Consider the following 14,713-nt stretch of genomic DNA (forward strand, 5'->3'; position numbering starts at 1 on the left):
TATATCATTCATTAACCGATAACGCCTCTTTCATGTGACCCTTTGCAGAGGAAAACAAGACATCAGCCTCAGCTAGATGGGTCTTAATATTTAAATATAATACTATTATATCATAAAAAGATTAGTTCACGCAGCTATGTTGTTGTTTCTTACATACAGTTGTGGAAAAAATTATTTGACCACCCTTGTTTTCTTCAATTTCTTGTTCATTTTGGTGACTGGTACAACTACCGTTACATTTGTTTGGACAAGTATGATAACAAAAATAGCTCATAAGAGTTTAATTTCTGAGCTGATATCTAGCCATTTTCCATGGTTTTCTTGATAATAACCAAAGTCTCTTAAGTTCTTGCATCAATATCTATGGCATTGTATTGCCAAAAACAGTGCTTTTAGGCATTCCATGGTTTTTTCCTGTCTATTTTAGTCACATGATACACACAGGAGTTAGTATGTGATTGCATAACCATTGTTTTTGATGACTTTTGATGGTCTAATCATTTTTTCTGTGACTGTATATCCTTAAACATCTGAATTCACTGTATGTCTGCAGCCAAATTAATTCACAAAGGTTAACGCTCTAGGTGAAAGTAAAAGTAATGGATATGAGCTTTTGCTGGGTTCTCAGGCCATTTTTAGTGAGAGAAGCTGTTAGATTTAGTTTAAAACAAAAGATGAACCGGAAAATGTCACTGGGGACGAATTTAAGTCTTGTTTAATTTGTTGAGGGTCACACAGACTGTAGACAGTCAGTGTCCAGTGTTTCAGCCTATACAGCTGTTTCATCTTAGTGCACTAACAGTTACTCATAAAGTATTTTTTGTGTTAGACAGATGAAGGACTATCAGATTATGATTTACCCATGACCATACCATCAGATGATAAATTAGTGGACGATAGTTACTCCACAATGTTCCAATAGTTGTTCCAATTACCAGTGATTATTGCTTTGTATTTCTGCTTAAATTGCCCATCCCTGATCATGCAACTACTGACAACATTCACTGTTATTCAAGCATTTTGGGGCCATTCTTGTCATATATGTTTCAACACTGTTACAATATTTGCAAATTCTTGCTGAAATATCACTAAAACACTATTTGGATGGAGATCATTTTGGTTTTGAACTGAAAATGTGTTAATGTGGAAGTATTGTAAGATGCTTTAACCTATGTGTCCATCAGCAGTTGCTTTATAGATGAATTAAAACTCTACATGTAAGAAAATATACGATGGTGCTAAAGATGGAAACACAGTTCTGTACAGTTTCTGCACTAAGGACTATTGGTGCAGTATCACCTCAATGCAAAGTACTTAGAAGTGAGCTCGAAGGTCAGACCTATCACAGCTCCTAATGACAGTGTTACCATGAACAACCGGCCTCGGAAACTATGTAAGGCTACCTGTGACACACAACCAATGTGGTCATGTATTGCAATGGATGACAGGCCAGTTTCAGTTATAGTGGAGTTAAGAGAACTTTTACAGGCCTCATATAAAACCGATTTTTCATTTCTAATTATATCAGTCTTTAAGTTGATGTGTTTCTTAGTTTTTTATGCACAAAGCCCAGGCCAAATTGTCTTGAAAAAATTAGAGTTTCTGTTTTCTTACTGGTTTATTGTGTGATATACAGTCTTCCAATAATGTATTCTAATAATGCATAGTCAGAAACTATGCCGTTCCATTTACTCTTTATATTAAGTGTCAGCAGTTACCTGGAACTGACATGCATTTAGCTCTACACATATTGCAAATAACAGAGGAACCAGTGACTACGTACAGCAGTCCACAACCAAATGCATAAAATGCGCAGAGGAGCAGCAACATGAATAAATATTATAGCGGCAAAATTACATGTCACTTATGTAACTATCAAACCCAGGTCACTTAGGCTACTCATATCTGACATTTGTGTAATTCCTATCTAACTAGGCAAACTCATATCATTATATAACTTGTGTGCCTCTTACTTTAAATCAGAAGTCAGGGGTTCTCAAACTTTTTCACACCAAGGACCACTTTATCATAAAAAAAAAAAAAAAAAAAAAAAAATTCACGGACCACCGAACCAGCCGACCAGTTTCCCACTCCCACCCTTAAAAAACCAAACTTTTTAAACAGTCTATATTACTATATTATTATATTTTGTAAATTTCAAATTAAGTCTGTAGTATATTAGAAATGGTGCTAACAGCTCAATGCTAACAGAATGTCTTTGCACCTTGTTGCTAACATTGGTCGTCATTTCTCCAGCTTTTCTCTTCAGTTACCGATCCGTTGTCGTATTTTAGAACTGTTCGAGTCACTCTGCATTTCATTTTGTTTTGTTTCACTCTTCGTTTCTGATTAGTTAGCTATTCTACTTCATTTTCACCACAATTCACAAGTCGTGAGAGGTCTGTAAAATGTCAATAGGCAACCTAGGTAACCTAACTGTATCGAGATGGTGACACAAAACGTGAGTTTGCATCGACAAATTCAATAAAAGTCTAGTCTTAGGCTTAGTTAGGCTACATTTGAGTCACTTTTAATTTAGAAAACAATTATCTGTACTCGTAACTTTGCTTTGGAAGTCACATGAGGGTGATTTGACAGACACTCATCTAAATTGGACTTTTTTATGACATCCTCCATGGACCACACTTTGAGTATCATTGTTCTAAGTGATCACGCTGACACATGGCACAGAACATCCTACACTATCCATATCTATGTCACAGTACACTCTTGGACCATCGTACAGTAGAAGAACATGGAGTGTTTCGTCTCACGCTGACCCACATGACCAGAGGCCCCCCCCATTTTACATCATGTGGTTCTCCCCCTTTTCATAGAAGAGGAACCCTGAGTGTCTCTTTTCTATCCTATGTTAGCTCCATGATGTTCTGATCACCTGTTAGCTGAATTTAATTTTACCCTCATTTCTGTAAGAATCATGTCTGTCATGCCACATCTTGTGTGTATAAAAACTCACTGCCTGTGCTCCTTCTTACCCCTTTTCCTCCAAAACTTTAGCCTTATGCTTTTGTTACAGAGGGGTCCTCCTTGCAAGGGGGGAACGAACTCATACTTAAGAACAGCCTTGGCTTTTTTATTTTTTTTGTAATTATCTTTTAATTTGTAATTATCTTTTTATTTGGCAAGGCCTTAGTCATTCAAGATCATAAAGGATGGATGCAGAAAGTTTGAGTGATTATGTCCATATTGCCCTTCCAGGATTTGCTTTTACGAACCACTAGTTTTCCATTTAAAGCAATAACACAACAAACCAGAATAGGGGAGCGCACCACCTCATACAATCAAAACATCACATAAAAAAAGAGGATAGGTTCACACAAAGCACAAGTACAGTCAAATGAAATCAGATCTGTTTGGTTTTACATACTCAGTCCATTTGGACCAGATCTTATAAAATTTTTCTTTTTCAACTTTGAGGGAAAGAAAGATACATTTTCCATAACATAAATCTCATAGACAATTCCAATCTATTCATCAATGGTGGGTAGTTCTACTTTTAACCATTTCCTCATGACGGATTTCTTACTGGCTGCCAATAGTATAGCCTGCAGTTTTTTATCTTTAGTGTTTCATGATTTAAACAGTAGATTGCCCAAATATTTAGTTTTACATTTAAATGGAATGTTGACATTAAATACATTTTGTATATGTCAGCCTTGACTTTTGCGTTCTCTACTGACTGATTTTTCCACCAAAATTTGAACACAAATACCACAATATCCACAAATTCAGATTTACAAATTGTATTGAATAAAGTACTGTATTTTTAAGTGCTTCTCACACAAAATACAGATGCAAATGCAGTTTGTTTAGAGTAATTAATCATAAAGCCTGTAATTAATCAGTTTTTTTTAACTGCTTGACAGCTCTAATCCCTATAAATACATCTAACATTACTCAAAGCACCTTTGTTTTTAGCCATGTTTCATTGCATCTTTTTTGCCAAGCCTTAAAGTCACCGTGTGGACACCAGCTGGGTTACTAATTGTATTCTGAGTGGTGGAGAGCACCACTGGCAGGGAAATAAGGCTGCCATGATGACTGACAGCGGCTGGCAGAAGCAGCACAGTGGGCTCCAGAGTTAAAGTTAGAGGAGTGTACACATCTGCTTCAAACTCTCCATCTCTGTCTTACTCTTGTCATGCTGTTTCTCCCTCTCTTGTTATATCACCCTGTTATCTATTATCTATTGTTACATCTATTATCTAGTATCTAACTTTGGGCAAGTTTTTTGACAGCAGTAGCAGGAACTGACTCAGAGGCCTGCAGAGGAGCTACATATTCTCAGTATACTGTTTGTAGGGTTCCTGCGGGGTCTTAAAAAGTCTTAAAAGTCTTGTATTTACAAATCTGCATTTAATACCTTAAAGAAGCCTTTGCTTCCCACAATGCATGTCGCGACAAAATTCCGAAGATGCCCAAGTTACCTCCCGACTCTATAAACACACGGGTTTGTTTATGGTGGATGGCTTGTCGAAATTGTTCACCGTAATGCAAGAGATTCAGGTGCGTAACCACAGAAAGACTTACAGATTCCTGATACTTAGGATATGACTGAGGTTTGACAGATTTGATGAAAAATTGGTCACAAAAGTCTCCTGCACCTTTAAGTTATGTTGCCAAGTGGTTGTTGCCTGTATTGTGTTTAACCCATAAAGACCCAGTGCTACTTTAGTGTCAGTTCTCAAATAAATTATTCTCTCTATTTAACCTTTTTTAAGTGATTTATCATCATTTATTATCATATTATCCTCCGTATTTTGTATTTTTTCAGTGAAAATCAGGTATTTTCCTATATTTAATTCATTGATCATGTATTTTAATCATCATGGTGAGATTACATTTGAGGGTTATTGTCTCAAAAACAGAGAAAACTTAAGAAAATGTGACTTTCTCAGTAAAATACATCATTAACTGAATGTAAAAACAAGTGTCTCCATCCATTGTCATTGATCCAACTCCATGGGTTTTGCTGGTGAATCAATGTTGTAGAAATGACGGTGTCTCCACGTTCACTACGTAGCATCTGAAAGTCCAAATGGGTCATATCTGATAACCATGAAAAGATGACAAACTGCATTTTACACCAATTATTTACATGGATTGATAGGATTAATCGATCAACAGGTATTAAACAGTTTAGATCAGTAGATGGTTTAGGACACCAGTGAATGTTTGGGTCTTTATGGATTTAATGTGTTTGTTAAATGTCCAAGTGGTGAAGAAATTAACGTTAGTCTACTCAGTTCCACCCGTTCCAACCTGATAATTTGTATTGAAATTAGGAACCAGTTATCGCTAACTTTGCAGCCCCTAGTGAGAAATGACTCTGTATGGTAGGAATCAAAGCATTGGAGTAAATAAATAAATTTTCCTAAATTCTAGGAGTCACACATTTTTGCCAGTATGGCTGTGCAATAGGCATTAAATTCTGTTCTAAGTAGTCTTAAAAAGGTCTTAAAAAGTCTTAAATTTAACTTGTAGAAACATGTAGGAACCCTGTGTTTGTTGTTTTTCCTTAAAAGCATCATAATTATGTTTGCATATCATTTGAGTTTCTTCTTAATAATAGGGGCAGATACAGCAGTGGATCATGTTTTTATTGACCAAAATATATTTGTATGGGGACAGTTTTTTCATCCAATTGTGTAAAAATGCTGCACTGAAATAGCTTGATAATCATCATATATGTACTTGTGTGAGAATATTGTGGATGTTGCTGTTAAATTACTGATCAGCAATGTATATTGAATCAATGTGATTAATCAATATTTTACTTTTTCAAAGTTGTGAGAAATGGTAGGATTTCAAAGTCAAGATTGCCCTTCTGTAGAACTTTTTTGATCAAAATGGAACCTGTCTGTTTTTTTAAAATGTATTCATAGATGTGTTTTCCTGTCATATCCTCCTGAGACCCAGGAAAGTGCAAGTTTTGGCTTTTTTACATTAAATATTTGCCTTTATTGGAAACAGCACAATACAACAGTTTTTTCAGATGCATTTTTACATTTTTTATGGAATGTCCTTTGCAGTGAACAGCGTTTTTTTTTTTTTTTCCTTCAATAAAGCTGTGAAACTCCTGTCCCCTACAGAGGACAAAAATGCATTGCTGGGTCTCAAGAGGATATAGTTTTAGTAAAGGGAGTACTTTTTTAATCATCTTTTTTCTTCAATTTCTGCAATTCAACTTGAGGAAAATCATATATTATCTGTAACACTGGGGAAAAAAAGTAGAAATTAAATTTTTTGGCCATATTGCCCAATTCTATGTAAAATAAATTAGATGCAGCAGTGATTTTAGTATAAAATAATACAAAATGTTGTGAAATAATGACTAAATGTATACCTATGTATGTAAATGAGTATAGATTTCTGTTCATGATGTGCTGCTACTGCATTGTGAAGTTACTGCTGCTGTGAGTCTGTGTGTGAAACTGACAGTTTTTGTGTCATTTACTGTACTGCTAAATGACAATGTAGTCATGGTAGAGATCCTCATGGAAATCTACTAGCACATAGTGATTTGGGGGTGTTAATTTTGGTGCTTGCTAAAATATAGAAATGTAAATTGGCTAAAAACAAATAACTATCAACCCAAATTCTCTGTTATCAAGTTTGTTACATGTCAAATTTAATTGACATCATAATGAGAAAGACGTTCCCTCCTGTCAGTTTGATGCTTATGATAAAGACCAGAAAAGATAATTAAAGGCCTTTTTGCTTTCTCCATCCTTCCCTGCAACCTTAACCTGTTTCCCTTATGTTTTTCTCTTCTCCTGTCCCTGTCTTTTTCAGTCCAGGAGATGCTTCTGGAAGAGCAGGGCTGCAGCCTTCCAGCCACACCTCAGTCCATCTCTGACCTCAAATCCCTGGCCACGGCTCTGCTGGAGACCATCCACGAGAAGAACCTGGTCATCCAGCACCAGAGGCACACCAACAGGTACTGAGAGGACATGCTGTAATGATGTCGGAGTAAACCTGAATTTCTCCTTGGCTGCATATCACATGTTGCCATCACGGTCGTCCTGTAACTTCATCCCCCTGATACATTTAGAATGTTTGCCTTCCTGTTCAGGGAGTCCTTCTCCACCTCCAAGGCAAACACTGCACTGTGACACACACACACACACACACACACACACACACATGCTGGTGTACAGAAACCTCAACTATCATATTTTCTTGCAGAATACTTGGAAACCGTGTTGCAGATTTGGAGAGGAAGCTGAAAACTTTGGAAGTTTCAGGACTTTGGAGTCTTCCAGGTGGGTTTCACAGCCTCTACAAGTGGACCATATTAAAGCTCTGAAATACAGCCAATAAGGCAATCCACTTATTAGAAAATATATTTGCAGATAATCACAATTTTTTTTGAAGCTGTAAAACATGAACAAACAACTCAAGTATGTCCCAGTTATTCAGCATCACACTAAATGTTTGGACCGATTTTTGTTTGGTTTGTGAGTATGATGATTTTTATCTGACATCAGTTAAAAAATGGAATAAACATAGAGGTGAAAAATAAGTATAGATGCTGTTTGTAATTATTAAGCTATTATATATATAAATTATAACAGCATGTGTCCACTCTAATAAAGCGTAGCGCAGTTTCATGGGTCTATTATTGTAGCACTATTTCTTGTCTCTGGAGGACCCATAGTTAACATAACCTGTAATGATACCCCACCTTTAGCAAACATGACTGTGGGTGTATATGTGTGTGCTCATTAGTATTATTTCAGTAATTTGGATGTTCAGTTGTGGTAAATACTAATCATGGCTAATATCTATTTTAACATGATGCCTTTATTATTCACCAACTGTGAAATTTTGTGCCAACCGATGTTTAAAATAACAATTTAGTTGATAACTGATGTAGATACTAATGATATTTTGTTTTAATTAGTCCCCACAGTGTCTGAATGAGCTCACATTTAATCATTTAACTTCATGAAACAAACCCAGCAGTAACGTGTACAAGGCCAATATCAGCCAAAACCAATTTCCAGATGACAAATCTGTGCATCCCTAAAAAACGCATTTCTACACCTTTAATTCCTTGATGAAATACTTCCTTTGTCCTTGATTTTTTTTGTTTTTTTGTTTAAGACAGTCTCAATAGATGAAGTCTTGTGTTCATAACGGTGTGTCTTTCTCTCCTCTCTGGCTGCGCCTCAGGCTTGACCTACCGCGTATCCGTGGGAATTGGGAGTATGTATTCCTTCTGCCCCACTTAGCCCATCCATGCCCTCCTCTATGTCATGCCAGGACAAATCTGGGCAGACACCCAGAAATCGTGTCACCTCATGCCCACCGTTTACAATGTGTCAACTCCATTGACCACCCGCTCATGTGTCTGTTCATGATAGCATTGACTAAACAGGCTGCCTGAATATCACACGGTGATGCTTTTGCTCCAGTGGATCTGTCAGTTTGGTGATTTCTCCTTTCAGGGAAATGAAGAAGCTTTATGAATCAGGCTTCTTGGATAAGGCAGCCCACAGGCATCTTTTTTTTAATAGTTTTGAAAACATTTTAAGCATTTACTGATTAGATTCCTCTTAAAGCAAAAAAGTCATAATTCATGTCAGAACAGGATGGGTGCTGTTACAATTTTTGTAAACTGTCTAAAAAAAAAAAAGAGTTTAATTTGGAATGCGTAGGCAGAAGTTAAATGTTTACATCATCCTTGGAGCAAGAAACAACACAACTCTGAGCAATTTTCAAGATGTAAATAATATTGCAAACTACATTTTCTGTCTGAAAATATTCCTAAAAGCGGCCAGAAGACAAGACAAATGCACAAATAATGCAGTTCTCCTTTTCCCCCACTGGAGGGAGATGTTGTGCTGTGTACAAACCTGTCTGAGAGGTGGAGGGGCTGCGGCTGGATGGAGGTGCCCTGTCATGAGACCGTCATTCTCACCGCCATAAAACTGACAAGCATCCATTACTGAAAATGATTGCCCACATTACAAACACATTTAGGGGAATGTGCCGTTATTAGGGAATTTGTAGGCGAGGGCCCAGAGTGCCTGACGACCACGCTGTCCACCACAGTTAGGGAGACCGAGATATAGAGAGAGATGTGAGTGTCTGTGGCCTTGATGTGATATGAAGTTGGGCTGATGGATATTAAAGGCAAACAGGATAGGATGGAGGGCCTTGGCTGCCTACCTGAAGCCTGGAGAACACTCGAGGTGACTACACCGCCTCTGAATGAGAGACAGCTAAAAACAATAACAGTGACACCAACGCAGTAAGTCAGATAAAGTTGTGATTGATAGGACTGCTCAGTCCAACCCCCCACATACACACACACCCGTAACTCCCCGTTGAATGAGTGCAAACTTGAATGTAACACGGCAGGTGAAAGCCTGTCAGTGTGCATCAGCCGTTGAGGTGGGAACGCAGGGAGTTACCCACACTGAAAAGACAAGCGGGGTACAGAATACACCCATGTAGTTGCTTTTACCAAGTCTTTCTGATTGAATGACAGACAGCACCTTACATTAGTGGCAGTGAGACTAGTGAAACAATTTGGCACATATGTAAACCTCTCCTAATTAATGTAGTAATGAAGAGTTAAGATCCGTTTTGCCAAAATACAAAAATGGTGTGTGTGTAAGAGAAGAGGTAGCTGAAGAGGCAGCTGCGTGTCCAGTTAACAGCAAGTCACTAGTGCTGTGTGCCTCTGGAGTACTGCTTTGCTTAGTTCTGCATATCTAATATCCAACCCCGTCTTAATAGGGGCTTCTTTAAAAGGCAGGCTGCAGACCTCCTCTGAGGAGCCTCTTGTGTGGAGACAGTTGCAGTATTCAAACTAAAAGCTGGAACTGAGGAACTGCTGTCTGCTATGGTGTGATGCTTTCAAATTAAAAAAATAAATAAATGTATGTGAGTGAAGATTAGATTTGTTTAGGTGACATGACAATCTATTGATGTATGTTGAGATGACAGATTTGAGTGATTGAGGTCTTCAATGGAAATTTGATCAGGGGCTACTTCATAATAATTACCTTAGAATTAAAGGATTCATTTAAAAGCATAACATGTAAAATGTAAAAACTGTAGAGACGCATTCAGTAATAATCCTTTTCATCACTTATGACCCCCTAGAAATGGAATTACCTGGCATGTGTCTATATTTATTTACAATTTTGAAAATGACCACCGTGACTGCAATCAGAAAACAACATGAATGAATGAACTCTTTCAACTTTATCACTTGTCTTGATAATCCTAGTTTGTGCATTACCTTCAATATCTCCACAGCTCCCTCCCGCCTTTCTCACTCACTGTTCCTACATTAGTATAAACACTAAACATTCATAACAATATGGACTCCATCCATAACAATATGGTCTTCGTTCACCATTCATGGTTCTCACGTATCGTGTCATCCAGCCATCCATTTTCTCATTCTTCTGTTTGTTTTTGTGCCTCACACTTGATTGGTCAGAGAAACAGGCTGGGGTTTTGCCTATTCACATTGTTTCTATGAAAGCAAAGGCTGGTGTGCACACTTTTTGTTTATGTGTGTGTCTGTGTGTATATAGTTGTGTATGTATTTGTGATGTCTGGTTTGTGGTACACACACTCCTATGACTAGCATATGGTGTCAGCCTGAGAGGCGTGCAGCCATCACTAATGAAGACAGATGACAGGGAACTCAAGCCACTTCCTGTGAGCACTGCAACGCATACGTGCGTGTATGTTTGTATGCCGTGTGTAAGCACAAATAACATATCATCCTACATGTCCTTGGATGAGCGCCATCCAATCCTAACATGTACCCAATCTTAAAAAAAACTTCAGTTTTTGTGTCACTCACTCACTTACTTTTTGTTGATGATGAAAGTAAAACAGCTTTTGTTCAATGCTGGACAGGAACACGAGACAGTATAGCCCTTGGTGAACATCTGCAGCCGGAACTTCACCCAACACACGTCATGTCTCAGCCAAACATGCAGCTATCCAAAGGTGAGTGTGTAATTGTGTGTTAAGTGGCTTCTCTAACCATTGATAAGAGCACCTACAGCTAACGGCATAAACATAAACTGTAATTAGCCACTGTGTGACTGTCTTCAGTGTTTAACCCAGGTCCTTTCCCTTCCCTTCCCGCTTCCACTTCTCTTTGCTTCTCATTGGTGCAAGCTGCCCAAATGCCATGGCATTTTGGAAATGTGAAGCAAATTCTCGCCCGCTGACATTCACAAACTTCTGCCGTGTTCTCTTTGAAAGGCGATGGGGGGATGGAGGGCCATAAATATGGATGCCAGTTCAAGTAATGTTGCTTTCTTCCTGCATGGGTTTGTGTGTGTGTGTGTGAGTGTGTGTGTGTGTGTGCGTGTTTGTGGGAAAAGGTGGCTGGGACTCTATGTGCAGTCTTTAACCTTTTCGCCTGCACATACACAAATATGGGTCAGTAATCCCCAAAGTGAGAGCATATTTTGGTGAAGAGGCAGAACTAAGCTGTTGCTGTTGCCGACATGCGGGGCGTCACACTCGTCTTGCGTCCTCTTGTCTGGAGCACTGCTGCTATATTTAGCCTGTTGCCATGGAAGCACTTCAGTCACATAAGTAATTGAAATAAGTTTCTACATTGACACAGTTGTCCAACTCCAAAAGAGAAAAGGTTTTGTGAAGTTTGCTTCTAAAAGTTTATTTCTTTTATTTGGCCTCTTGGCTTGAAAAGTCGAAGTGGCTGGTGTAGAGAGAGACTAGTAATGGATAATAAGAATGCTGTTGTATTTAGCATTTTTAAAGGCATTGCAATCTAAGCGTTTAAACAAACTGTATTACATCTCTGCCACTCGGAGGGTCTTTCAATCAAAACAATAAAAAAATGCCTTTTTGCTTAAGAAGGTTCCGAACTGAAGTATCTTTGTGTCAGCCATGATACGGGCTGGTCACATTCTCTAAATGCAAAGGATCCTTTAAAAAGTGGATAGAAAGCCCTCCAATGATTCACTGCAGAGGCAACGTCGGTCCACATGACTGGTTATGAGCGTAAACATCAGCGTGACACACATTTTCAATTGTATGCCATTCCTGTCTAATATATTGATATGTCCTGAACTTTAAACAACAGGTGAATATCGTCATGACTAAAATGAATCTTGTAGAAGAACCTGTGCTTTTCTAATATTACTTATGCCTGATTCATATAATGAAACGCATACAGAGACTTTAATAAAAACTGAAAACAGTGAACTCGATCTTAAGCAGGAAGACAAATGCAGCCGAATCAAGCTTAAAATAAATATAGTAGGGATAAAATCTGAAGCTACATAGAGCTACCTAATCTGTGGCTTTATGTCCACCTTGCATAGATCCAGCCTATTTTCTTGCAGTCATACTAATTCAGGATTCATATTGATTGATATCAGTGGACAGGAGGCTGATTGTGAGTGGCTGCTAGCCTGTGTTCCGCTTATTTATTTCCTTGAATCCTTGTTTTTCACAGAGTTGTCATTGTTTTTAGCTTACATTAAACACAGGGACTAGGATATCGTATCTGAGATTAGCTATTTGCCATCAATCTTCATTATACTATAGCTGCGTCATAGCTAACCCATGTAACATCCCCCTTGGATAAATGCAGTTGGATTCTCTCAGCAGTGCAACATCTTGTCCTGAGTCCTTCTGAATTCTCCATTCCTTTTTTCCTTGACCTCAAGATGTTTTCCATTGAAGTTGAGGAAAAATAGTAGGAGATCATTTTTTTGGACTTTTTGGATGCATTCATGGCTTGATGAAGTGAAGTAGTATTGTAAATAAGAATCTTAATCTTAATTGCTTGCCTGGGTAAATAAATGTTAAACAAAATAAATAATGGATCATGAGTGTTTCAGCACCGCTTAAATATGATCTGACATAAGACATGATGCATAGCATTAGCTGCAAGTAAAGGTGATATGATGGTAATGACAGGGTAACCAAATGAAACTGGAAACTATAATGAATAAAAGAATCTGAAAATTACTTTAAACATTTAATATGACTTAAGCGCAGAGGTCAGCAAAATGTAGAGCATGTTTCTAGTTTAATTGTAGATATTTTAATGTGGAAATGTTATGAATTATAGCTTTAGCTTGTATATCAACCAGATAGGCTCCTCATCCTCCTGCTGATGTTGCCAGGTGACAAAAAATAAGCATCCATTGCACCGTGTAACACTTTTAAAGGGAAACAAGGGCAAAAGCACTTATTTTCTTATGTAGATATGGCTTCGGATCAAGCAGGTAATTAAAATGACCAGTCATCTCATCTTCCTTCTCCCAGTTGTGCCAGACAACAGAAGTTCACATGAATCATCGTGGGAATGCCACACCGCTGGCAGCGACCTTGGCACAGATGGCGTCGGCAGGGAAGACACACCTGCACTGCTCAACAGCCTGGATCCTCTTGTGGGGGTGGAGACGAATGGGATTGACAGAAGAGGGGGAGAAATGGTGACCCTGACGGAAGATGGAGCAGGGTTGGAGCTGGAGGAGGGGCGGAGTCCGGTGGAAGAGGCGGGGCGGGAGGTCGAAGGGGTTGAAGATGAAGAGCTGGGCTCCACGGTGGAGGAAGGGGAAGAGGCGGCTTTGGCGCTGGATGCCCCACCCACTGAGTCAGACCTTTCGTGGCTTTCAATTAAACATGCCTCCGATGATCATTCAGAGGTGGGTCATGTGCACTGCGAGTCCCAGGACGAAGAATCTAGTAATGAACTTGAATGTGTAGAAACCTCCAAATCTGACCCAGAGTGCCAGACTGCAGACCTGTCAACCACAGCGAACTGGGACATTCACTGTCGATCAGTACAGAGTGACACCTGTCAGACTGACAACTTGGCTTAATCTGACATCGATGAAAGACTTTGGAAGGTTATTTAAATCGTTTCCCGTGTCGTCCTTATTGATGACTGCATTCATCACCCGTAGTTATATTCTCAAAACGTAGCCACACTCACTAGCTCCCTTTTCCAGCTCCTTTTTAGTCAATAAAATGGAGAGAAAACACTTTTCCAGCCACCTCTGACAGAGCCTGAGGTGCACTTTGTATCCAGACAGGCTTGTCGCTCTGCAAGAACAGGCAATCTTGAAATCAATGGAGTTGCAAACTTCATGCCCTACAGGAAGAATTTAGCAAGGAAAATAACAAATATGGCAGCCTCAACTTCTGTGCCCCAAATTCCTTTCTTTCTTTCCTGTGTGATCGGATAATCCCAATTGTTTGCTTTCTTCTTCTTCCAAAGGGACGCCAAGGAAATGAGTGCTTCGTTTTGTTACTACTCTCATAGGAGGGTCTAAATTGGCTTACCAAAAGTTGTAATGAATGTGTTGTATGTGCGTGTAAATGATTAACAGAAATTCCATTGATGTCTTATTTCAAAGTTGATATTCCTAAGAGACTACATGTGCCTTGTATGTGGAAATATGTACTGCTATTTATAAATCCTAAACAATACAAATGCATAAACCTGCACAGTTGTTGCTTGTTATTTCTCCACAGATTGGTGCTGATGCACATCTCCTCTATGGGCTGTAGATATTCCATGGGACAGGTGTGTGTGTGTGCATATATCTGATCTGGTCTAATCTAAGGCTACTTTCAGACTGCAGGCAAATGTGGCCCAAATCAGATTTTTTTTTTGTCCATATGTGACCTGTATCCGATCTGTTAAAGACAGTTTGAGCAGCAC

The 14,713-nt window shown here is 38.7% G+C and overlaps 1 protein-coding gene across 2 annotated transcripts in view; it reads left to right on the plus strand.

Annotated features, from left to right (window-relative positions):
- ccdc149a (coiled-coil domain containing 149a) overlaps positions 1–14,494 on the plus strand; it is a 28,897-nt gene extending 14,403 nt beyond the window's left edge. Inside the window, exons 9-13 of one of the 2 annotated variants that reach the window (XM_030161774.1) lie at positions 6,817–6,961; positions 7,210–7,286; positions 8,200–8,232; positions 10,912–11,004; positions 13,309–14,494. In XM_030161774.1, the coding sequence (XP_030017634.1) occupies positions 6,817–6,961; positions 7,210–7,286; positions 8,200–8,232; positions 10,912–11,004; positions 13,309–13,868 (908 nt within the window). In that variant the 3' untranslated portion in view covers positions 13,869–14,494. The remainder of the gene's footprint in view (positions 1–6,816; positions 6,962–7,209; positions 7,287–8,199; positions 8,233–10,911; positions 11,005–13,308) is intronic. The other variant, XM_030161775.1, reaches the window with a different exon arrangement.
- The last annotated feature ends 219 nt before the right edge of the window (positions 14,495–14,713 follow it).

Source organism: Sphaeramia orbicularis, chromosome 18, assembly GCF_902148855.1.
Source record: "Sphaeramia orbicularis chromosome 18, fSphaOr1.1, whole genome shotgun sequence".
In the NCBI taxonomy this organism is placed as follows: domain Eukaryota; kingdom Metazoa; phylum Chordata; class Actinopteri; order Kurtiformes; family Apogonidae; genus Sphaeramia; species Sphaeramia orbicularis.